This window comes from Eleginops maclovinus, chromosome 14, assembly GCF_036324505.1.
Source record: "Eleginops maclovinus isolate JMC-PN-2008 ecotype Puerto Natales chromosome 14, JC_Emac_rtc_rv5, whole genome shotgun sequence".
Lineage (NCBI taxonomy): Eukaryota > Metazoa > Chordata > Actinopteri > Perciformes > Eleginopidae > Eleginops > Eleginops maclovinus.
In genome coordinates this window covers 6,574,890-6,600,126 of record NC_086362.1, presented here as the reverse complement: position 1 = coordinate 6,600,126, position 25,237 = coordinate 6,574,890, and the positions used below count along the sequence as shown (strand labels likewise).

General features: G+C 43.4%; 1 protein-coding gene across 7 annotated transcripts; it reads right to left on the bottom strand.

Annotated features, from left to right (window-relative positions):
- Window positions 1–1,211: 1,211 nt before the first annotated feature.
- Window positions 1,212–23,890, bottom strand: LOC134876027 (RNA-binding protein with multiple splicing-like). Of its 7 annotated transcripts, none has more exons than XM_063900851.1 (9): window positions 23,509–23,887; window positions 16,290–16,367; window positions 15,080–15,118; window positions 13,469–13,531; window positions 11,003–11,153; window positions 9,753–9,880; window positions 8,484–8,553; window positions 3,459–3,560; window positions 1,212–2,997 (listed from the first exon to the last, which is right to left on the bottom strand). In XM_063900851.1, the coding sequence occupies exons 1-7, from the start codon at window positions 23,569–23,571 to the stop codon at window positions 8,491–8,493; spliced, it is 585 nt and encodes a 194-aa protein (XP_063756921.1). In that variant the 5' UTR covers window positions 23,572–23,887; the 3' UTR covers window positions 1,212–2,997; window positions 3,459–3,560; window positions 8,484–8,490. The 7 variants fall into 7 exon arrangements, with proteins under 7 accessions (XP_063756921.1, XP_063756920.1, XP_063756922.1 ...); XM_063900850.1 differs by having other exon boundaries at window positions 1,212–2,994; XM_063900852.1 differs by having other exon boundaries at window positions 1,212–2,994; window positions 8,490–8,553.
- Between the last annotated feature and the right edge of the window lie 1,347 nt (window positions 23,891–25,237).

The following is a 25,237-nucleotide window of genomic DNA, read 5'->3' as shown; positions in this document are numbered from 1 at the left end:
TGTACTGTGTTTTATAACCACCAGGGAGCGCTGTGGAGCTCTTTTTATAATATTTAAAATGATGTCATCAACCAGGTTATCATATCTCACACACACACACACACACACACACACACACACACACACACACACACACACACACACACACACACACACACACACACACACACACACACACACACACACACACACACACACACACACAATGGAACGACATTATCCTTTACAATATTACTGGCTCAACTGATTAAGATAACATGAAGCAAACTGAAGCAACATGAATTGTGTGAGAAACAGGAAGTGGAGGAGAAAGGAGCAGAGGCCCATCCAGGGGAGGAGGAGGAGGAGTCCCCTGCTGTGAGGGGGTCTGTTTCTCGGAGACTCTGTACAGGAGACAGATCAGACAGTGACTGTGCAGAAAACATGCAGGCTGCTGAGTCACTGTTAGTCATTGCTGGAGATTTGCCCATGCCCACACAACTGTGACTGTCAGCAGCTGTGTGGGATGTTTGTGTTTACTGTAGTGTTGTGCAGGGTGACTGCATGTAATACATATGAGCACTGAGACATGTGAAGTTAATTCCTACTGTGCCTGAAAGCAGTACTGACCTGAGATCAGGGGTTGAACCTTACAGAACAACTGGGTCAATGTTGAATACACCTGGAGGAGAGTAAAGCTCTTCAGCCTCAGCTGGACTGTGTGTTTGATGCAGTTAGCAACCCAGAAGCATAAGATGGTTAACATCACACAGCCGTTAGCTTTCGAAGCTAGCTGTAGCAGTGATGCTTTAGAGACTCACCCAGCTGCAGAGACACTCTCTAATGGACAGTCAGAGAGTCATACCATTTTACTAAGAGCTGTCAGTGGGGTGTATGTATGCACACACAGGGCCTGTCCTCTTCTGTGTGTGTGTGTGTGTGTGTGTGTGTGTGTGTGTGTGTGTGTGTGTGTGTGTGTGTGTGTGTGTGTGTGTGTGTGTGTGTGTGTGTGTGTGTGTGTGTGTGTGTGTGTGTGTGTCTCAGGAGGAGCTGGTTATTTTTGCAGAGGGCAGAGAGAGGTCTGCAGCTCTTTAAAGGATCCCATATGGTGTCCGTGGCCTCCTGAGGTGGGTGAAGGAGGAAATTGAGCAGGTGGAAATGCATTGTGGGTAAAAAAGCTACCTGGTAAGTCACCTGCTGGTGTAAAGCACAAAAACTCAGAGAAGACGAAATGTAATCTTGACATGACGTCAATCTTTAATGTCTTTACATTTTCATAAAAACTCATTTTGATCACTTTTTTTGTTGCTTCACACACACACACACACACACACACACACACACACACACACACACGCACACGCACACGCACACGCACACACACACACACGCACACGCACACGCACACGCACACACACACACACACACACACACTGTACACGAGGAGCAGGAACACACACAGTACACACTGCTGACTTCTGCAGCTCACAGTGATTATCATTGTTCATATACAAACACACAAAGCTCTACAAAATTACCAAAGGAATATACAGTTAGACTTACAGGAATACTTACAGAGAGTTATATGATGGGCATCTTACTTTAAAAACATCATACCCAAAAAAAACACACACACACACACACCTTATAAATACTTGTTCTAGTAAATCTGCTGCCACACTTGGCTTAAAAAATGTTTGTAGAAACAGAATCATGATGTGCATATTAATATTATTATTCATTACAAACACTGGCTATATGATTTAACATCACAGGGAGGACTGTTTCTCAGCGTGACCCGGCCTCTTCACGAAGTTTTCTAAGAACGCCACATCAAGGGGGCGTCACAGTGTCACAGGAGTGTGATCAGTGATGTGTCAGACAGCAAAGATTATTGCAGGCCCAGAATACACACAAAGAGTATTTTATCCAATCATCAACGAGCAAATCACTAAAAATAGATGAAAGAGACTAAATGCTTCCTTTCAGACGCTGAGCGGCTCCCTGCTGTCACACCAAAGGAGACAGGAAGCTCAAATAACGTCAAACTTCACAAGACATCTCAGCGAGGACCACAGCCGTCAGGAGGAGAACAACTCCACCCAAATACACCCGTCTACAACTGTCCCCGGTAGGAAAACAAGGAGAACAAGGAGAACAAGAAGAAGAAGAAAAAGAAGGACTACATGTTGGCTCCCTCAGGACTACATGTTGGCTCCATCAGGACTATGTCAGGATCACAAGTTGGCTGTATTAGGACTACATGTTGGCTTTACTACTACATGTGGTCTCCATTAAAATTACATCAGGACTACATGTTGGCTCCATCAGAACTACATGTTGGCTCCATCAGGACTACATGTTGGCTCCATCAGGACTACATGTTGGCTCCATCAGAACTACATGTTGGCTCCATCAGGACTACATGTTGGCTCCATCAGGACTACATGTTGGCTCCATCAGGACTACATGTTGGCCCCATCGGGACTACATGTTGGCTCCATCGGGTACCCACACGTAGAAACAGGAAGTAGAAAAGCAGACACACTCTGCTTTGGTGCATCACGGCCACTCATTTTATGACTTGATTATTTTATGATGACTCATTGTCTTTATGATGACTCATTATTTTATGATATCACACATATTGTTCCTCACACACAGGATCAAACATTTCAAACAGTTTCGATTACAAAAATACTTTTTTGTATTTCTTTAAAATATCTAAAAATGTACAGCATTGGGTTTTTTCCTTTTTTTGCAAAGTCATGCTTAACATGTATGTAATAATCATAATAATAACATTAATATTAATGATATACAGAGTAGTAATAATTATAGTAATAACATTAGCGAGCAGTGCTAACATGGGGGGGTACCTTCACCAGGAGGGAGCACTGTCACTGCGAAGAGGAGTGTGTAACAGTATAAAAAACAGTTGGGGGAAGGGGGGGGGGGGCTCGATGTGTGATGGAGGCAGGGGGGGGGGGGCGGTCTGTCCTGAGGCCCAGGAGGCTGCTGGGAGAGAGACAGAGGTTACCATGGAGACCAGACAGCAGCACTGTACACTAATGACAACACAAGGGACACACACACACCTCAAAACACACACACCCTAACTTCACATGCATCAAACATAATGTCTAATCTAACACTGCCTCTGCGGTAAACATCACAAGAGATTTTTAGGGAGACTTTCTGACTTAAATAAAGTTATGACAAAATAAGCACAAATTAAAATGATTATATAAACACATTATTTCAGTGGCTTGAGTTAAAATCGTTTGGTCTTTCTTCTCTCAGATTAAAATAACTTCTGACTACATGAACACAACGCTGCTACAGTATGTACCCCCCTAAAAGAAAAAAAAAGAAAATCTTTCACAGCTTCTTCCTCAGCTCCTCTCCATCAGAGCGACAGAGAGCCTGAGGAGGGAGGAGGTGAGATTTACACCTCCCTCTCTCCTGCTGAGACTCACCGACGGTGCTGCTTCGAGGGGGGGGGGGGCAGTCCTCCTCCTTTAACGGGACACGAGAGGCAGCAACACCATCACAGCCGCACACCATCACACATCAGGAGCCTGCACACACACAAGGAGGTCCAGTTATACAGAGTGAGGATCTTTAACAGCCTCTCCTGGAGTACAGCACTATGGACAATGATTTACGATACAGTGCATGAAATCTGTGCAGAAAAATATGATTAAATGTTATTTAACTTGATTGTTAGGTGGTCTTTCATGTTCTTCTGGTATTGTTTATTCATCCTCTTTTGTTTTATTGATTTAAATGCACAAATAATCTAAACACTGCACTACACCTGCTAATTTAGTGCCACACTTCCGTATTGAAGCAATCGTTGTTTGTACACATGCTACAAGCAACATGGCGCTAGTAAAGCAGCGGGTAGTGATGGCAAGGTATAACGCCCCAAGGATCGATACAAAAAAATTACTAAAAAGGTGACCCACTCTAGGATTTTAGTAATGTCATTAATGAAAGTCTTTACATTAATGACTGGACAGTTTTCTGACAACGTGAGAACTTCACACGCTGAACTGTGAAGAAGCTGTATGTTAAAGTGTAGCCTGCAAACCATGAAGACTCAAGTGATGCTGCTTGAGTCTTAAAGTTTAGACAAAGACCTGACACACACACACACACACACACACACACACACACACACACACACACACACACACACACACACACACACACACACACACACACACACACACACACACACACACACACACACACACACACTGTGGAAAACAGGATGTCAGCTGACAGTCTCTAAGACCCGTGTTGAACTCATGAACTAACAGCCATGTCTCCCATGAGCAGATCAGATCAACCTCCCCCCTCTTCACCCCCCAGATGTGAGGCAGGAATAGAAACGTCTAGGGGACTGTGTGGAACAATAAACAAGAAAGTAAAGCTCACTCAGTAGGAGGGGGCTGGTCTGATACGTGGTGCGTTCAGGGGGCGAGGGAATCGGAGCGTCACTGAGCCGATCAGTGAGCCGCAGCCTGCAGAGCGCTGTTTGTTCTGCCTGAGACGCACAGTGCAGCGGGTTGATCATTGAACACGTCCGTGCACATCACTGATGGCAGGGTTAATGAGTTACCTCCAGAAACCAGAGCGGTGTGGGAGAGGTAAACACTGAGCAGCGGAGTGTTCTCAGGAAGTGTGTATTATTCTCACACTAATGTTACCAGGGCTGCACATGAACTCACAGAAGGGAGTCATATTCAGCATCACACTACACAATGACTATAGTCTGCAGGGCTTGTAAAGTAAGCATATATTTTCCAACCAATTATTTCTGTGATATGAAAATACACCACAGTTAACATCAAGTCTGTTCATTCATCACAGTCTCCTCTCATATACTGAATCTTCGGTGGCTAATAAGGAAGTAAATCCAAAATATATATATAAAGATGTATTTAGACTCAGTTATATGACATAGTTTGTCACGCTTGTTGTAATCCTTTAATCATTAACTCAAGGGATCCTTGTCAAACATTTACTTGTTGCACACTCATAATGTTCATTTGCCTGACAGTATATTATAGTTAAATCCTATTTAAGACAGATGTGCATGTTCATGTCATAATGGAAAACATGCTCAGGTTGATAATAGTATTTTGTGTCTCTACTGTGACATCTGCTTTAATTTTTCTCATACTGCCTGTGCTAAAGCATCTCTTTTTACCCTCTGTCTGAAACCAGAGCCCAGTCTGCTCTGATTGGTTAGCTGGCCGGTTTTGATTTGTCAACAGCATGTACTGCCCCTTAGCATATTAAGTACAATTTGTTGTAGCGCTAGCAAGTAAAACTCCTATGTTTACTTCCCTATGTTTCGAAAGTAAACAAAGGAGTCCAATGGAGGGGGGAGTGTGTGGGAGAGAAACTCTCTCTTTAAACTAATAACTGTGGGAAGAACAGATAGCTGATATTAAAAATATAGATTAAATATAAAAAGTACTGTTTCAATAATAGAGAACGTTAAACAGTGTGGCCTCTGCAGAGCTTCCCCGAATGTGAAGCGCTTTAATCCGCCCTGTTCCTCACATATTACACAGAGCAGTGACAGCATCACGGCCACGCTGCATCTGTGTGTGTTTGTGTGTGTGTGTGTGCTTGTTTGTAGGATAAAGTCCCTCTTCCTTATTAGATGGGCCCCAGCTGGCCTTCGGCTCTCCAGTGGGAGTTAGTCCAAAGCTACACAGGAACCACTGGTTTGTCAGGCTATTGGCCGAAGCAAACACCTCAGGGCAGGAAGCCACACACACAGATGCAAACACACACACAGACACAGATGCACACACAGAAACACATGTGTTGTCAGATGGAAAATCCGGATTACTCTCCTGCAGGTCACTGCTTTAATGTCCACTGTGAGGTAGTGTGTGGACAGAGCATGAATGTCAGGTTTGATCGAGCCACACACACACACACACACACACACACACACACACACACACACACACACACACACACACACACACACACACACACACACACACACACACACACACACACACACACACACACACACTAGATATTAACCATCCTTAATGTTGGACCCCCAGTACTAATGGGCGTGGAAATAGACAGGAAATTGCACTATATTGCAAAAGCACTTTATATGTTGTTTTATTTTTTGTATTTAATTAATCTGTAATTTTCTGATATATGTTCATGTGCTATCCCAACTGTAATATTTAGTGTGTGAAGTTATGGTTACAGTGAGTAAAGCTGACAGAGGCACAGAGGGCGGCTCAGGGGTCCTAAAGGTGTAACAGCGAAGAAGTAGAGGCCTCACTTGTCATTTACAAAGTAGATGTCATTTATTTCAAACGTATGCACAACTGTGCAAATATTTATTTATACAGAGATCCATTTTCTTCAGTAACATGAAGTTGATGACTGATCCATGAGTGATGTTCTAATGATTAATGGATGTGTCTAATTCCTGGAAACTAAAACGATCATCATGAAGAGAAACCAGGAGAGGTTTGTGAACATAAACCTGTCAGTGTGTGTGCACATTGCACATCATCATGAGTGTGCGTTGTAGTTATATGTTATTATAAAGTGGGAATGTTGCTGTTGTAGGACTGACCAGACAAATGACTTCCTCCTGCTTAGATAGGAGTAATTATTTCCCCAAAGCCCCTCCCTTCCTGTTGTACCCCCCCCAGGACAGACAGACAGACAGACAGGCAGAGGAAACCCCCCAAACAGCAGATCACTATGAGCGTGTGTGTGTGTGTGTGTGTGTGTGTGTGTGTGTGTGTGTGTTCATGTAATCAGTCTGAAGCAGCAGCCTGAGTGTGTTAGCCTCCCTGAGGGGGGGGGCACAACATGTTGCTTCCTGTCCTGACTCCCGAGAGCAGAGGGGGGAGGGCTGGGGACAGGGTGACTGGCGCCAACACACACACACACACACACACACACACACACACACGCACACACACACACACACACACACACACACACACACACACACACACACACACACAGTTCAGTGTGCGCACGTTCGTCTCCTCTTATTATCTGATCACCGTGAGTCTGCAGTAACATTAACTCGTGTAATTTATCTCAAATAAACCTGTGCTAATCATTTTTTAATAAAGATGAATCAGAGCGGCCCTCGGGCTGCACATGGTTTCACATTTACGATCTCCTCCTCCTCCTCCTTCTCTTCCATTTACACTTCTCCTGTGTGTCATAACGTGCCTTTAAATTAAAAAAAGTATTTCATCCTGACAGCGGTTGACAAAGTGACAAACACACCCTAATATCAGCTGCACAGCGCCAACAGCAACCCAGGACCATATTCAGGGTTGTTATGGCTATGTCAGTGTATTATAATCACATTAAAAAATATATTTTAATAAACGCTCAGACCCTGAAGAGCTGGATCTGTGTGTAAATGACAGCAATTACATGGCAATGTCATTCAGAAGTGCAGTACCACCTGATGAACTACATGTAAGCTTGGACCCTTCATTCCTCCCTTCCTGCGTCCAATACTAACACAAATCTACAGTATAACCAATATATTGTTGTGGTGTGGTCCCTGTTAGTGAAATAACAAATAAATATCTTACCATCACCCTCAGCTCTAGGCAGCATTTTAGCCTCTTTCAGCTCCTTATTTGTTTTTTTATCACGCATGTTATAGCCTGTGAGCAGAATATGTTTTACAGAGTTTAGAGTATGTGGAGGGAAGAGTGAGTTAGATCTCAGTTTGATGTCTGCCGATTATCAGAAGGTGATATTATGTGGAGTTCTTGCATGATGACACACAGCAGCACCAACATGTAAAAACGCCTGATATAAGCATTTGAACCACGGTAGCTGAGCCCTTATAACCACAATATATATTCTGTTTGACTGCTCTTTGATGGGTGGGGAGGCCTCTGTACCTGAGTCACCTCTAAATCGCATCTTTCATGTCTCATGATGATGTGGCTTTACACTCGCACGTCCTCATCTCAAAGCGAGTGTGTGTTTGAAGTACAGCAGCAGAAACGTGACTGATTAGCAGCAGAGACTGAAGGCAGCTGCAATGAGTTTCTCATGAGAGGGGGGAGAGGAGCCTCAGTAACTCCCCCAGATAATCCTCACCTATCCATACATCTCTGCAACTGTTTAAACCACACTGTACTCTGTGTGTGTGTGTGTGTGTGTGTGTGTGTGTGTGTGTGTGTGTGTGTGTGTGTGTGTGTGTGTGTGTGTGTGTGTGTGTGTGTGTGTGTGTGTCGTGTGTGTGTGTGTGTGTGTGTGTGGGTGTGTGTGTGTGTGTGGGTGTGTGTGTGTGTGTGTTACTCACACGTACTTCAGCAGAACTGCCTGGAGTGTGTGTGTGTGTGTGTGTGTGTGTGTGTATGTGTGTGTGTGTGTGTGTGTGTGTGTGTGTGTGTGTGTGTGTGTGTGTGTGTGTGTGTGTGTGTGTGTGTGTGTGTGTGTGTGTGTGTGTTACTCACACGTACTTCAGCAGAACTGCCTGGACTTCCATCCCTGAGGACTTCCATCTGCAGGAGGGAGCCAGCGGATCTAAACACAGAGATATATTTTGTTACATGCAGTTTTTGTTAACACTTTAACGCAACATTGCAAAACTTTCTTTTTTAATCCACAAGGAAAATCTGCTGTTAGCTTAGCTTTCTCATTTGACAGCACTCAATGAAGGGGTTAGCTCTTTTCCCCATTTCCAGTCTTTATGCTAAGCTAAGCGAATTGCTGCTAGTTGCATATTTTACATTAACATTATAAAAACTGCTCTTTTGATCAAAAAATGAAATGTTGCTGATAGCTTAGCTTAGAACAACCACAAAAATCCACATACAGCACCTGTACAGATCTGTAATTAAAAATAGATACTTCAATTGACAAGGCTAGCTTTTCCCTCCGTTTCCAGTTTTGTGCTAAGGTTTGCCTTCTTCTGCTAGTTGCAGATTCTTCTGTACAGATATGTGGTACAGAATGGTTGTGTAATCTAACTTCCAGAAATAAGTGAATACACGCATTCACCTAAAAATATTCCCTTAATTTTCCTCATTTTGATCATTTCAGCCCTTGTTTTTCCTTAATATGAGTTGTGTGTGTGTGTGTGTGTGTGTGTGTGTGTGTGTGTGTGTGTGTGTGTGTGTGTGTGTGTGTGTGTGTGTTTGTGCGAGTGTGTGTGTAAAATGCCAGCTCAGCAGATTCATCTCTCTTTCATATCATATTCTGACATCATGTGAGCTTCTGCTGTAGTCTCTCTGCTCTGGGCCGTTCCTCTGAGATAATCTGAGTCTCTGCATTTTTTATATGTGGAGATATTCTCCGCAGAGATCAAAGACGTTACTGTAACCCAGATTCTGGAACAAAGCAGAAGTAAGAAGTCATCAGGGTCAGGCTCCATGAGAAGAAACTCTCCCATCGATAATGAACTGAGGTGTGAACTCACAGAGGAACGCTGCAGATTAGAGGCCTTGATAACCGGAGAACAGAGCTTTAATTAACCAAGAGAAGGAGGCAAACCATGATAATTAAGAAATTGGATGGGGTAAACCATGATGCAAACACCCAGATGTGTGCATGAGGCTGTGATTGGATAAATACTGTGACACCGTGAGTCAGAGACAGCATTCGGTGGTCTTCAACTCCTACTGTGTGAAGAGCAGGCTGATTTCTGGGTGGTGTGTCTGAGGCAGCAGCTGTGAAAAAGGGGATGGTGGAGGTGGAGGAGGGGTGGGGGTGGTGCAGGTTACCTGAGCGTGCAGCGAGGAGGGGTAGGTGAAAGCGGGTTGCAGTGCAGGAGACAGCTCCGCCGGGTACAGCGGGTATGATGCCCACACATCAGGGCTGCTGGGATAGAGAGCGGGTACTGTGAGCTCATCTGTGGAGAGAGAAGAGGAGGGTGAGGAGGGGGAGGGTGGAGGTGCACTACAAGTGAAGCAGCTGCCCCTCGCTACTGACACCTAGCAGGTCAGAGAGAATTCAGTGCAGTGGGGGGTACAGGGTATTCAGCGGTTTCTGTTCCATTTGATTACACTCAGAAAGGTGAGCTAGCATCATGTAACTGAGGGGGAAAGCTTTCAGTTTGTAAACTCAGCTACCAAACAGCACAATGCTGAATCTGATTCCTCCAATACAGCGACAATTTATTCTCCTTATGCTTCACTAGCCCTAGGGTGCTTTCACATTCCCGTGCTATGTGTTGGTACTTCCTGTTAAAGCTGAATTGCAATTACTTTGCAGAGCGTCACCAGCTTTATCATCCTTAACTTGCCAAAGAAGCCATTCTTAAGCTTCGAGTGAACTGTCATTAAATAATATCAGTTGTCCCTCTGTGTCTGGAGAGGTAAACGTGTTTCCGTTGTTATTGTCAAGTGTCTCGTGTGAGCAGACGCAGAAAACACTGACTGGGGGGGGGTAGGGATATCAGACAGTGAATGATTTTCCCCCTAAACCCAGTGAAGCTTTTGTTATTCAGGGTAAACTGAGAGGAATAGTCTGATGTGATGATTGACTCACTGAGCCGGGTGAAAAAGGAGTAGAGAGGTGACAGTGCAGAGTGGTACAGAGTTAAGAGACCCTCCTGCTCTCTGTGTCAGAAACCTGGCTGATATTTAAACATCTCTTATCAGGAACAACAGAAACTCTGCCAGTGGTTACGTCATGGCTTCATTAATCCTTTCCTTCCATTCACTCTGATACACACCCTTTCTCCCAGATAAGAGTGGTGGTCATGGAGGAGGAATGTACCACCACAGCTGGCCTGTGTTCAGCATATTCAACTATCAACACATAGTCCCTGACCCCGGAGAAATATTTAACTAAAGAGAGCAGAGCACGACAAACACTGGTATAGAGAGACATGCAGCTCTAATAATGAGAGGTCAACAGCTGATCAATCATTCATCATCCAGTTAACCATCCTCTCAGAGAGCTTTCAGATCGGTGTGTTCAGTGACGAACACACACAAACGCACACACACACATACTCAGGTATACTCACAGGGGTCTCTGCTGATGAACTGGGGCCCAGGGCTCTGCTGGGAGGGGAGGGGGTTGGGGGTGCCCACCAGCTTGTTCTTGGCCATCTTGGTGTTAGCCTTGGCAAACTCCAGCCGGAGGGTCTGAGGGATCTCTGGATCGAACCGGACCCCCTGTCAACACACAGCGGCAGATTTATACATCCGTTTATCCTCAGAGAACAACAACCTCAAGTATAATAAACACTTGTGGATCATTGCATCATGTTTTAAGATCAGGATCACAGAAAAAACGATTAGTTGGACTTATTTAGAGCATGGTGGGAGAGTGAAGCATGGGTGGTTGTACATATTGGAAGAGATCTGAAAAAAACTTTTTTCACTTTTGTTAACTTTGCAATATTTGGCCTTTGGAGAGATCTGCGCTCTTTTATAATGTACTTTATAAAAGGCTCTTCCACATTGATGTATTATGTATTGGTACTTCCAGTTTAAGCGTAATTGACCTAACTCTGCAAAGCAACGCCAGTTTTATCAAACTTTACTTGCCAAACAAAGCGTTTACAAGCTTTTAAATGAACTGTTATTAAGTTATAACCATAGGGTGTTAAACAATAATTGCACCAATTTGGCAATAGCTTGCTAGATAGCAAACATTTGCTAGTTAGCTTGTTAGATAGGTTGCTAATGTAAGCGAGCTAACTAGAAAGATATGTAGCTCAAGTTCACTAGCTAAAGTTTGCTAGCTAAAGTTTGCTAGCTAAATAGCACACTGACAGGTTAATTGAGTTGGATCTCTAGAATATTTGTCATTTTCTCGAGAAAATGTCAACACTGGACCTTTTTTTTCTGTCGTTTTAGCAGTGAGAGTTATTATAAACTGTCCACATGAGCTTTAGTTTGCTGTCCGACCGGCTGATATGCTTTGGTACTTTTCATAGCTCGTCAAAGCAGTGGCCATCTACACCACAAGTACTGGTATTGTTAAAACACTGGATAAATCATTTTATAGATTTATAGATTTCTGAATGTTTTATTAATTTATGTGAGGCATCACAACATATGGTTCCCAGTGAACATAAGATGAGTTTGTTTTGAGAGAATCTGATGTCTCACGGAATTTCCCCATTTCAGAAGGAGTGTTGAGCACATGATGAAGCTTCAGACGTCACACATTAGTAACAGCAGCAGCAGCAGCACAATGAATCACTGAGTTCATCACTGCAGTGCAGACGGAGACTCTGTAGATATTAGGAGGTGATGAAGCACATTCATGTAGTGATCATGTCTTCCTGCTGCTGCTAAGACTTGTGTTGCATTGGGTAGATGCCCAGTGGGACCTGGCTAATATCTGGAACACTTGTTATACTTTCCATTTATTTAACATATCCACCACTGGCCGAGACACATTGCAAGCATCTAAGCTTAAAAAGAGCAACAAATGTTGTTGAATTATTGAGAAGCCGACACTACAAGGCTCCGGAAACACGCAGCTCATGACGAGTAGAGTAAAGGTTTCTTTCTCTTTCACAGTGTGCAATACTTTCAAAATCTAAATCATCTCTTTTCTCAGTGCCTGTGGCCTAAGGAGGAAAAGGAACATTAACAGAAGTCTTCCTCGTGAAAAAACAGAGCGGCCGTCTGTCTGCAGGAAGTTTAGCAGCGTCTAATGAAGCTCGTCTGGCGGTACATAAGAAGGGTAGATCTGAGGAGATCTCTGGTGTCCCTGCAGCCTAAAACTCCTCACCTGGGAGCGTATTTACTGCACTGAAACTCCTCATGTGTGGGGGCATTTACTGAGCTGAAGCTCCTCATGTGGGGAGGGGGGTATTAAGTGGGATTGTCCTGGCTCAGCGCCTCAGTGCTGCTGCAGAGGTGTAATAAGTTTTGAGGAGATAATGAGTCCGGTCTCCACCTCATAGAGTTCGGGTGCACCTCCTCCCCTTGTTCTTCTTCAGTTTTATTTCCCACATTTCAATATGCAGATGCAGAATCTAGCTTATCTCCATATATACGACCCAGGGGGACGCAGATTTCCCTGAAAAACACGAGGCGTTCAGCTCCCAGCCCCTCTGAGTGACTCTGGAAACAGAAGCTCTATTGTTGGATCATAATTTATCTTTTCTTTCTGTCCTGCCTTTGATATCTGCAGATCTGACACAGTCACACTTTAGCAGGATGAGAAACTGTTTCACAGACTTAAGAATATATCTGTACACCTTAAATCTCACAATGGGAAAATAACAGAAAGACAAGAGAGGATTTCATAGCCTGCCTCATCAAGGCTGCTTTCTGCAATAAGAGAGATTAACATTAAACCCTGGATCAATATGTGGTGGTTAAATGAGCTGATGTTGACCTTGCAGCATGTTTCTTTGTTTACTCCGACAGAAACGTCTTTCTCTGTCTCTCTGCATGTGATAGGTGGTGTGTGAGTGTCTCCTCCTGTTTAATGCATGTGCACAGAGAGATGCGAGGGCATGGCTTACATTCAGGGCGTTCTTCGCTGCCTCGGCCTCTGATCGGCTGTCAAAGCTGACAAAGCCCACCGGCTGGGGAGAGACAGAAACACGCTTTAGGCAAAAACTGAGTCGGCACTTCTGTCTGAGTGACAGAGACATGGTTTTATTATTTGTATCTCACACACACACACACACACACACACACACACACACACACACACACACACACACACACACACACACACACACACACACACACACACACACACACACACACACACACACACACACACACACACACACACACACACACACACACACACACACTCTCTCTCTCTCTGTTCTGTTTATAAGAGAGGAGGGCTGGACGCTCACTTTGTCCAGCACCCTTCATCATCCAGCTGCACTATGCCCAAATACGGGCATTTAGAGGCAAACAGAGGGGGGCGAAGAAAGAAAATAAAGAAGGGTTTGAAGGTAAAAATTAAAAATCTGTGTTATTGATATATATTTAATATAAATGTGGAGCCTGTAAGACACGTATGTCACATCTCTAACTGCTGAAAATTCACAAAGAATTCAGGCTGTGTGTGTGTGTGTGTGTGTGAAATCTCTAAACATGTTGCTCCCATGAGACTTTGCTGCTGGTGCGTGTGATCTGGAGAAGAAGGAGGAGGAGGAGGAGGAGGAGGAGAGGAGAAGAAAGATGAAAAAAGACGTGGTGAGGAGGAGGAGGAGGAGGAGGAGGCATCGTAAGAGGAATATAAATAGAAAGGTCTGGGATCGGGCTATATATGGAGACAGCTGCTCAGGGACCAGGAGACGATCGATTGATTTACAGAAACTTTGTTCGAAAGAAAAAACAAAAACCACATCTGTCAGGAGGAAGGCGGCCATTATGAAGGAATAAGGGTCTCACTTATTCACTTAACAGGAAAAACTGAAAGTATCCCTACACTAAGTACATCACCTATAGGTCAGCTGCTTCAGTAAGCTTCAGGGAGTGGATTTTACTGAGAACAGTGACATCACGGCACACTGTGGTACACTGTGACATCACTGTGACATCACTGCAGCAAGCATCAACACGTTCAGGGGGTGTTAGTTGGGATACCCTCTTATTTTAAGCAGAAATATATTGACTCTGATAATTAGCATGGGTGCTAATTGCCTCCTGAACCTCTTTTTAACGGCATGCATGCACAAGGAAAGAAGTCCCATAATGCAGCGGGGTTTAGCTGTAGTCCTTTGTTCTTAGATTCAGTGGTATTGCTCTCAGCACTCTGTAATCGCTCTAAACCCGCATAACGAGCTGTATGGAAACAGTGTAATGTGCTCCTGATCACTGACACCTGCCAGCCCGGCTCATTTTCAGTCCCCCCCGACCCACCCCCGAGGCAGAGCTGTCACTGCTGCTGACACTTCACCCCCCCAAATCCATCTCACCGGGGTCCAATCTGTGACTGCGAGCAGACTCTCCACCGCCACAGGCAAGTCACTGCAACAGCTAAACCATCACTAAGATACTTCCTGACAGAGGTGCTAATCCGTCATCATCCCAGCAGAAACAAACACAGAGGAGGGAGACGAGGTGTAAAGTACAGAGGAAGGTGTGACGTGTCTCTAGTCTGTACATACCTGTTTGGATGTGAGTTTTATCAAGGAGCCTTCATATCCCTGCAACATAGAGAGAACAGACTTTATTCACCGTATGCTTCCACAATGTCTTATTGATGTGTTGGTACATTCAGTTAAAGCCTATTTGCTATTATTCTTCATAATGCCTACAGTTTTATCAATCTTTACTTGCCAAAGAAACGTTTTTTAGGCTTTTAAATGAACTATTATCAAGCTATAACCATTTTTCAAGCGTGAAACTAACTATTTAGATTAGGAATATGTGATCACTTTATCCAAAAAACACATGTTTGAGAATTCACAGCAATGTTTGGAGCTGCTGGCTGTATGAGAATGCTAGGTCTGCTTTAAAAAAGGAATTACTCTCACTGCCTGAACGGTAGACACAGATCAGCACTGTAAAAACATTGACATACAGATTTAAATTAGGGGAGCCACCAATTTGGCGACAGCTAGCTAAAGCTTAAATTTGGGGCCATTGACACATGTAATCCTGCAATCACTAACAGAGGATAGATGCTGTAAACCCCATCCGATCACTGCGGTGTAGCTGTAAATGATGTCAGATAAAATGGATTGTTTACAATACTGCTAGCGCTAAACCAGAAGAACTAACACATAAGAGTTTGAACGGGGAAAGCGGGGCGGAGCTACATAAGGTGCATATAAAATCATTCTTATAAAATCATTATCATTGCAGCTTTAATTGGACCTGGATTAAACCATTTACCCACAGTACATAGCATCAAGATTTCTACATGCATAGCTGTTGTGCCATTACTGCCTTTAAGCCACTAAAGCTCATAATGGTTGGGCGACGTTGCAGAAAGCTCACAACACCTCCAACATGCAGTGACCTGAAGTTACCTTGGATTCTGTGTGTGTGTGTGTGTGTTGTGTGTGTGTGTGTGTGTGTGTGTGTGTGTGTGTGTGTGTGTGTGTGTGTGTGTGTGTGTGTGTGTGTGTGTGTGTGTGTGTGTCGGGACAAAGTTTCTGAGGTGAAGCAAACAGCTTTGTTTTTCTGTGGCAGGCAGCGTTTTTCCATGACACACACACACACACACACACACACACAGAGGTGCGCTTCCTGTGGATAAGACGCGTTGAAGCCGGGCATTAGGAGCACTTGCAGCTCTGCCATGTTTCCTCACCATTCATGGAGTCCATGCAGAGAGGAGCTTCTAAGAATAGCTAAAACATACAAACATACCTTAAAAGGTCTGAAGAGGAGGTAGAGCTCACGAGGCTTGATATCCAGCGGCAGCCCACTGACGAAGAGCGTCCGGACCTGAGGAAGAGCAGAAGCAGAGCGAGTCATTGACCTACTCAGGTATTAATAGCTACCTGCAGACACAGAGCAGGTGAGAGTACTGTCTCTAAACTCAGCATCTCAAATGTTCAACTCTCAGATGGAGTGATGCTAGGGAGTCACTGAGAGTGTGTTTAAACAGACTGAAGGAGGAAACCACATTGGGAGTAGTACAAGTTATCATCATGTGTTGATGAATACAGGTAAACTCTAAGTAACACCTGCTTTCACTACTTTCATTTTTATTTTAATGTTAGCAACAACCTGAAAGTGACCCTACCAATAAAGTCTAAAATATAAACAGCATTGAGAGCTACAATATAAAACCAAGAAATAAAGTCAGACAGTTACACCATCATGAGTGTGTGGAGGTAACAAAACGTCACTAATTAACACATATTTATTTCTTTAATCAACTTTCTCTAATAGGCTATTGGTCAGCCATCTTTGGACGACACCAGTGACGGCAACCTGTTTACTGTAACCTGTACAGCTAACAGAGGAGCGTACGTTTTTGCGAGGCCCCAGAATGCACCGCAGTTCCCATTCCATATAAGCGCAAATAAACAGCCATTACTTCACACCTCATACATGGAGTTATCAGCTGACTGAAATTTTCTCGGTGCTGGCTGTGTGCAGTTAGACATCCTCGCAATAATGAGACAGTGTGTTGTAAACATGTGTTTATGGCTGAGTATAGAATAAAGAGCAGGTATGATTACAGATTTATTAGACACGGGACACACAGATCTGCTGAGCTAACAGCACGCCTCATTCCCCTGTGGTCAGGTAACCTGACTACACACACACACACACACACACACACACACACACACACACACACACACACACACACACACACACACACACACACACACACACACACACACACACACACACACACACACACACACACACACACACACACACACACACACACACACACACACACACATCTCATCTCATCTCAATCACTTACAGCAGAGAAAAGCTATTTCATATTAAATCAAAATGTACAGCAGAAACGCAGGCGGTGTTAGAGTGTGTTGGCTCCGACTGTAAATCCGATTACAGTAATGACGTGTGGAGTGTTTTTACATGACATGGCTGCAGTGTTTCTTTACACACAACATCTGAAGTCATCTCAGTTGCTGCCAAACTCTGATTTAAAGTGTGCAGACTGAACAATGGGACACTTCCTGACGTCAGCTGTTGTGATACACTAGTGTTTAAATGTGTAGGCGACACACTCCCACTGTCGTGAGATTTCCTGAAGGTCGCTCTGCAGATGGACAGATAACCCTGTGCCTCTGTTTTATTGGCTTTTAGGACATATTTGTTTTACTGCTTCCTCGTGAGTCACATACCTCCTTCTCTAAAGTGCTGAAAACCCACTGAATCATTGACCATGTATGGCGTGCGCTCACACACACACACACAGACACAGCAGGATCAGAAGCAGCAACAGGCAGCGTGCAGTTCCCTGGCAACGCCTGAGCGGGGTGCAGCGGGGCACGGAGCCCCCGGCCACAGACATCACTTCCTATTAGATCCATTGCTGCAGCCATGCCCAGGAGATCAATGCACCCCCACCCACAGACCCACCTTTACTCCACCAGCGCTCCATCAGATGCTCTTCTGTTTCTATAGAATTTCGACTTAACCCAAATCAACAATTTAACTCATAATGTAGAAAATGTTTTATTAGCAGATTACACACCCTAACCAATAATGGTTGTTCCCAGAATAGCATAAATGAAATAGACAGTTTTTTTTTTGTCTTTACGTTCTGGTTTACCCTAAAGAGGCCCTATTCTGCTTTTAAGGGTTTTCCGCCTCCCTGTCGATTGTATATTCATTAATGGAAACATGTCACAGCAGAGGCACTAACTACTAATACCAAATGAGCACAATAGTGGCCCTTTTACCCAGAGAGCAATAACCCCTCAGCAATAAATATTATTAAACTGTTCCCTTTGTTTTCACCTCTCAAAAAGTCGATTTGAAATTGAGTTTTTTTAACTGAAACGAACCTGTCTGGTTGTCTGACTGCTGTCTGAAAGTGAACCAAGCACAGAAAATTAAATCCAAGTTGTCCATGTCGCTTTCCTCCATCACAGCATGCACTGTGTCTGTCCCTTCTTAAATGAAATGGCCTTGGTCCTTATTCATGTGTCATTTGTATTCAGGATGTGTAAATGTGTTACACCTATTTACTGAAAAGCCTCATTATGTTGCGCCGCTATGCGTGACTCTCTCAGATATCTACTGCTGCTTTAACAGAACATCATTTTGACCGCTAGTCCGGGCTAGGATGAGGGACGCGACCTTGGAGCGCCGTGAGATGATTACTGTGTGGTTCCTCCTCCGGAGTGTGTGTGATGGATGCAGCTCTGACCTTGAAGAGTACAGGAATCTACTGTAGCATTGGAGAGGGAAACAGCACTGCGCATCAGAGCTAAGAGCTTAATCTTTACTAATGTTGGTTTCTCTGTGTTCCTGCTTGAGTTAGCGCTGCAATATTAAAACAGTGGACTGAAATGGCTCTCCATCATCCTCTCAGAGACACACTGCAGAGGTGTGGAGTGTGTGTTAATCTCTGTGGTCATGTTAGACCTGCGGGGTCACAGGTTACTGTGCAGGTGAGGGGTCACCTGAGGGGCTGAGCACACTTCAAACGTCACGACTGAACTGTTACACCTCAGTTAATGTTCCAACAGGTTAACCTTTAAGAGACATTTAAAACAAATGACCTCTAAGGAGCACTTCACTGCCTTTTTCTTCTTCCTCCTGCTCAATAACAGCAAACCAAACGGTGTGTTACTGACACAAATGTGATCTTTAGGAGTCACATGTATGATATAGAGTTCAACTTTTCCTCCTGTGTGTGTGCTGTGGTGCGTCTCAATGAAGGACTCACATTTTCCACACACTCATTAACTGAGCCTCGCCTTCACTGCCTTTGTTGGCGCCTGCCCAAGTGGACACCTTCCACTGTCTGCTCTTCAGGTTGGGTTAGCAGAGCGGTAAAGTGGAGACAAGAACACGAGAAAGAGAGTGCATGAAGACGTGCAAGAACCTGTCATGTGACCTGCTGCATCAGTGACTGCACTTTATAACAATATATTGCCTGTCTGACAATTTTTACAAAAAATGTCATTCAGATTGAAATGCAAACAGGGGACATGCTACATTGCCGTATTATGTGTTTGTCCTTCCAGTTAGAGCACAATTGCTATTACTTAGCATGAAATCTCCAGTTTTATCAATCTTTACTTGCCTAATACACTTTTAAAGCTTTTGAGTGAACTGTTATTAAGATATAATATATATTTTTAAATAACTTTCAATTTCAATTACCAATATCTGATTACTCAATCCCAAAACTTTTGAGAATTTGGGAGCTGTGAGTAGTTGCTGGGTGTTTAAAAGAAAAAAAACATGTAACATAGTTTTAATAATTACTCTCACCACCTGAACGGTAGACACAGGTCCACACTGCGGGTTTAACCATAGCGTGTTGAAAAATAATTCCCATTTAAATGATGAGAGCCACCAATTTGGAAATAGCTAGCTAGATAGCTAACATTCACAAGCTAGTTTGTTGGATGGGTAGCTAACGGGAGGTGGATAGAAAGTGAACTTTAGCTAGCTTGATAGATAGATAGACAGATCATAAGACACTACATAGTTATTAAAAACTCTGTCTCATATTAGATTTTGGGCCATTGTCATATGTCATCCTGTCAATCACTTACAGATGGTAACATTTTATATTTCGATATTTAGGATTCAGGACTGTCCTCACACTCTTAGTTTCCATGTTCAATGTCTCATCTACAGCGATGCCTCTGACCGTGGTGAAACGGTTGGACAGTCGGACACGAACAGTTTCTCTTTGTTCCCATCTCCTGTCTTGACACTCTTCCTATGACCATATAAGGTCCTTCTGTTCACAGACCTTGGCATCATGCTGTCAACGTATGAACCATAAGGAGAAGGAGTCAGTCTACTGGGACTAAAGAGAGGAGAGAGGCAGACTATAAACAGCAGCCGGGTCGAGGAAGGAGGGAGGAAACCAGATAAAGAGAGGGCAGAGAGAGGGTGGGACAGAGGGGAGGAAGGAGGAAACGGAGGGGAGGGAGATTAAAGTGTACAACGAGATGAATTATAGAAATTTTAAGTGAAAAAAGAAGGTGGATAATTATAGCTGTGAGTAAGCAATATTAAGTAGAGTGGACAGAAGATAAAGACAAGATGGCTGACACATTATTACAAACAAACTGACAACAAAGCCTTTTAAGGAGACTTGGACACTTTTAAATAAATATATATTTATATATATAGCTGTAGATATTTCAATTCTCCTTCTTTCTCCTCACATCAGCGAGCAGCCGCTCCTGACGCTAAGCCTTGTTGTTGCCTTTTCAAATACCTCTTGTCGCGCAGCTGACAAATGGCCAAGATAAGACGCTTTTATAAATAACCTGCTACCTATCAGACACGGAGCCGCTGCTTTATTCACTGTGTAATGCGCCTTTATATTCTCACAGTCTACACTATCTGCACCAGTCTTTGTATGTTTTCCCATCATGGCCACTTTCCCCTCTCATAGCGTCTCCTGTCACACAGTGTTAATATTTCTGCGTGCCCTTTTCAGAGATACGTGCCCACTGCCCGATGCACCGCGGCTCCTCCACCCACATCCCCGGGTGGAGAAGGTCACGCTGGACACATGACCTGCGATTTGGAGAGGACCTGCTGCAGACACAGTCCAGATACACCGCGGGAGACTCGCTAAGCTCTGCACGAGTGATACTCTTGATTCTCTCCGGGCGCTTGTAAAGATCCACTTACATGTTTATGGAGTCAACACACTGCTCAGATATGAGTTCATCCTGCCGAGGAACAAGAGACGGTCAACCCACTGTGTTCAGTCATTTGTCAAAACTCAGGTGGACCTGCAGGCGCTCCTTAAACACACAGCAGTTAGCCTGACAGAGAGGAGGTCAAAGGTCACAGTGCGATGAGCCGAGACGCATACCACAAACTCACCACCTGCACCGCTTAACACAAAGTAGGCTTGAAGTGATCACAAACTAATAACACTGCTGCTGATACAGGATAACTTCCACTAATACTGATAGCAGTCAGTATTTTATTAGAAAACAGTCCTCAGACTATATAGGCTGGGAATGTTAAAAAGTCTCCGGCACTAGAAGATGAAGTGTTGATGTGATTAGTTTAATTTGGACCGTGCTTGTTCCTTCCTGATAACAGGAGCAGGTCCCCTCTCGTCGTCATTATGAAAACACTGAACTGAAGAGGTCAGAAATGTGCTCTGAAGAGCCTGCAGCCCGCCTCCATAAAAGGCCTGGAAACATCTGACGTTCAGCATGTGAGAGGCAGCATGTCAGTGGCACTGCATAAGAACCAGAACACCTGATAATAAAGGTCCAGAACATCTGATAATGATGCTTATCAGTAGGTTAGCTGCTTGAGCTGCATACCTGCTGTGCTGCAGGTCCATGTTTGGAGATTCTGGCCCTCACCAGATTACTTTTCACATCACTGTGACAGTGTGAGACAAAGCAGAGAAACATGCTGTAGAGATTTAACTACGGACATCGGTTTCTATTCTATTCACCTTATGCTTCACCGGCTCTAGGGCGCTTCCTCATTGCTGTATAATGTGTTCGTTCTTCTGGTTAAAGTGTAATTGCTATTACTTAGCATAGCGTCGCCAAATGTATTAACCTTTAATAAGCGTTGTGTATAAAACATGTATACGCATTTCGACAAGGAGTGGGAAAAGGGGCGGGCGGAATACAGAGGTGCATAAAACATGGCAACATCTACACTGTACAACAACTATTCATCCAGATTGTGAAACCCTAAAGAGTCCAGTGGAGGGTATGATGTGAGTACAGTCAGTGTGAATCTGCAACACGGCGCAGCGTGGCCCTCACTCAGCGAATGTGCAGTTACATCAGCCGCTGTGTTTGGGTATTCAGTTACACAGTGACCACATGCACTGAGTCTAATCTAATTCTCCAAGAGAAATATCAGATTTAATCTCATATACCTTTCTGACATCACCGGGCTGCACATGAGAGGGAAATTACAACACACCCAGAAAAAGACAAAGACTAAACAAAAACTGTGAAGCATGTTGGAGGTATTAGTGTTTCTGCACAAACATCATTGGCTGTGTGAAGATGTCACTCACCGAGATGATCTGTAATGGGGGGGGGGGCAGCAGCTGTGTGAAACTCACTCTGAACTCTTTATTAGTGTGCGTGTGCGCGCGTGTGTGTGTGTGTGTGTGCTTATCCTGCGTACATATTCAGTCAGTATACTTGCCTTTGTTACTCCCAATGTCACATTTTCAATTAAATTCTCAAGAGTGTATTGGTGTGTACATTAAAATGCACATTTTCTGCATTGTAAGAATAACTGTTTCAGATATTCTCCAACTTTTAACTGCTTTGAAGTAAACCTATTCCCAAAAATATAAGATTTTTGTCCAACACCAATTATTCAGCGTCCCATAAAACTTCAAATTCGACCCAAAATCAGCCCAACAGGAGTCAAATATGACCACTTTCTGGATTCAACTGCCATTTTTGTTATCCTGAAGATGTCAGAAATGGATTCAGCATCCTTTTTAACCCCCAAAAGCTCTCTAAAATGTTACTATTGGCCACATATTGCAAATTAATCGGACTAATGCAATTTATGCTAATTGCGTTAATTGACCAACATATTTAAGTTAGCATCTGGCAGATTCTTATTGCTGGGGACCAATTTCACATTTCTAAAATAACACTTTAGGGTGTTTCCGGGTTCAGACTGCTGGCAACTTTCTTTAGAATAAAAAAGAACATAGATACAGTATGAGGCAGGTAACAAAGATTACAAAGCGAAATAGAAAAGCCTATATTTAAAAAGATAAAGAAATGAATGACAGGTGCGCCGTTTTTAAAGTATGATAGAGTGCCTTTAGGAGCCATATCCTTACAAAAAATATTAATACAAGTATTACTCTGACAGGTTTACCAGCGAATATTTAGGAGTATTTTAGTGATGGAGTAATGTAGGAGTCGCGTGCGGATCGTACCTCTTCCTCGTGGTTGGTGAACTCACTCGGCTCGGTCTCCTTCTCGCTTTTGTTGTTGTTCATCCTGACGACTTTATCAACGGGACTGTCTTCTTCTTCTTCAGTCAGTTTGCCTCTGCTCCTCTTCCTCCCGCTGTAGGTTTCCAGCACCTCCGACAGACTTGAGTCCGTTTGCAGCTGCTACTTAGGCGACATCAGTGACGACTCGGATTCAAATTCAAATCAGAAGCTGTGAGTAAAATCAGACAGAAAGCCTCTCCTCTTGCTCTGCTGCTCTCAGTGAAACACGCTGCTGTTAGACTGCTGCAAACTTCTCCCAGCTGAGGAGGAAGAAGAGGAGGAGGAGGAGGAGGAGGAGGGAGGGGTTTAGGGTGGGGTTAGGGTGTAGATGCACCGTCTGCTGCTGCTGCTCTATCAGCTTTATAAACGTTGTAATAGCACTGCGTGTTATTTTAGTCTCTGCAACATTCCTACAATATTTTTCTAACAGCAGCTGCTTTAATATTCCTATTTATAGTCCAGATATAATACTAATGTGTATCGTCAGCTGATTTTACATATGCGTTCATTTAAACAGGTATTCTGATTGACAGACACAGAGATAACACACACGTGTGTATGTTCAATGTCAATAAAAAAGGGTATGATTGCAAAACATTTTAACAAACTTTGAAATGTTTTAGGAGGATTAAACAAAACATGCTGGTTACAATGACAAAATTATTGCATTGTACTTGATCCTCACACTTAAAGGATAGCTGTGCTTTTGTGCGTGAAACTACGGAGGTCGACGACCTTTAACGGGGTTGTTGGAAACTTCCGAATGTCAACAAGCACTCTGGTCCCAGCAGTGTGCGTCACTTTTACTTTCCCTGGTTTCCGTTGTGTTTCGAGCCTCTTGCAGCATTTTGTATTTGCAATGTTTCATTCAGCAGTGCTTTCAGTAAATGCTGCTCATGTTTTTATTATTATTATTATTTATTTTTTAATTGCATCTGTTCTAAAGCTGCCGCCCATTTCTCCTAGTGGAGGTTTTGCAGCGCGTTAGCACTTGTCGACCACCATCAACAATAAAAAACTGAAACATTAAGTAATTACAAAGCTCCAAAAAAAAGTACCACACAGCTGTGTCCTTTTTTCACATTTTAATTACATACTTTACAGTTATCTTGTTTCCTTAAGAATGCTTCTTATTTTAGATCTTCTTGTAGCTTATTAACCTGTTGCCTGGCTGTCTGACCCTCGGCTCAAGGTTCAAGGTTTTTTATTTGTCATATGCACAGCAGATACAGCGTATATGTTGGCAATGAAAATCTTATGTCGCGTGCTCCTCCAACAACTCAACATACATGGTGCAAAAGATAAATAAAGTAGTGCAAAAAGAGAGAAGAATATTTACAATATCAACAATACAGATTTGAGGATGTGAAATATATACATATGTGGAATACATTGAAAGTATTTAAATACTTTACACTGTTGAATGAGGAGGTATGGACAGATGCATATATTATGTATAGCAGATGTATATGGCAGATGTACAATATATAGATATGTGTACTATAAACAGATATGTATGGCAGATGTGTATAATATATATGTATGTGTGTACTATAAACAGATGTGAGTAGACATTCACAGAGCTCAGGAGTTCAGTAGTCTTATAGCCTGTGGTATAAAACTGTCTCTGAGTCTGGTGGTCTTGGTCCGGATGCTGCGGTACCGTCTG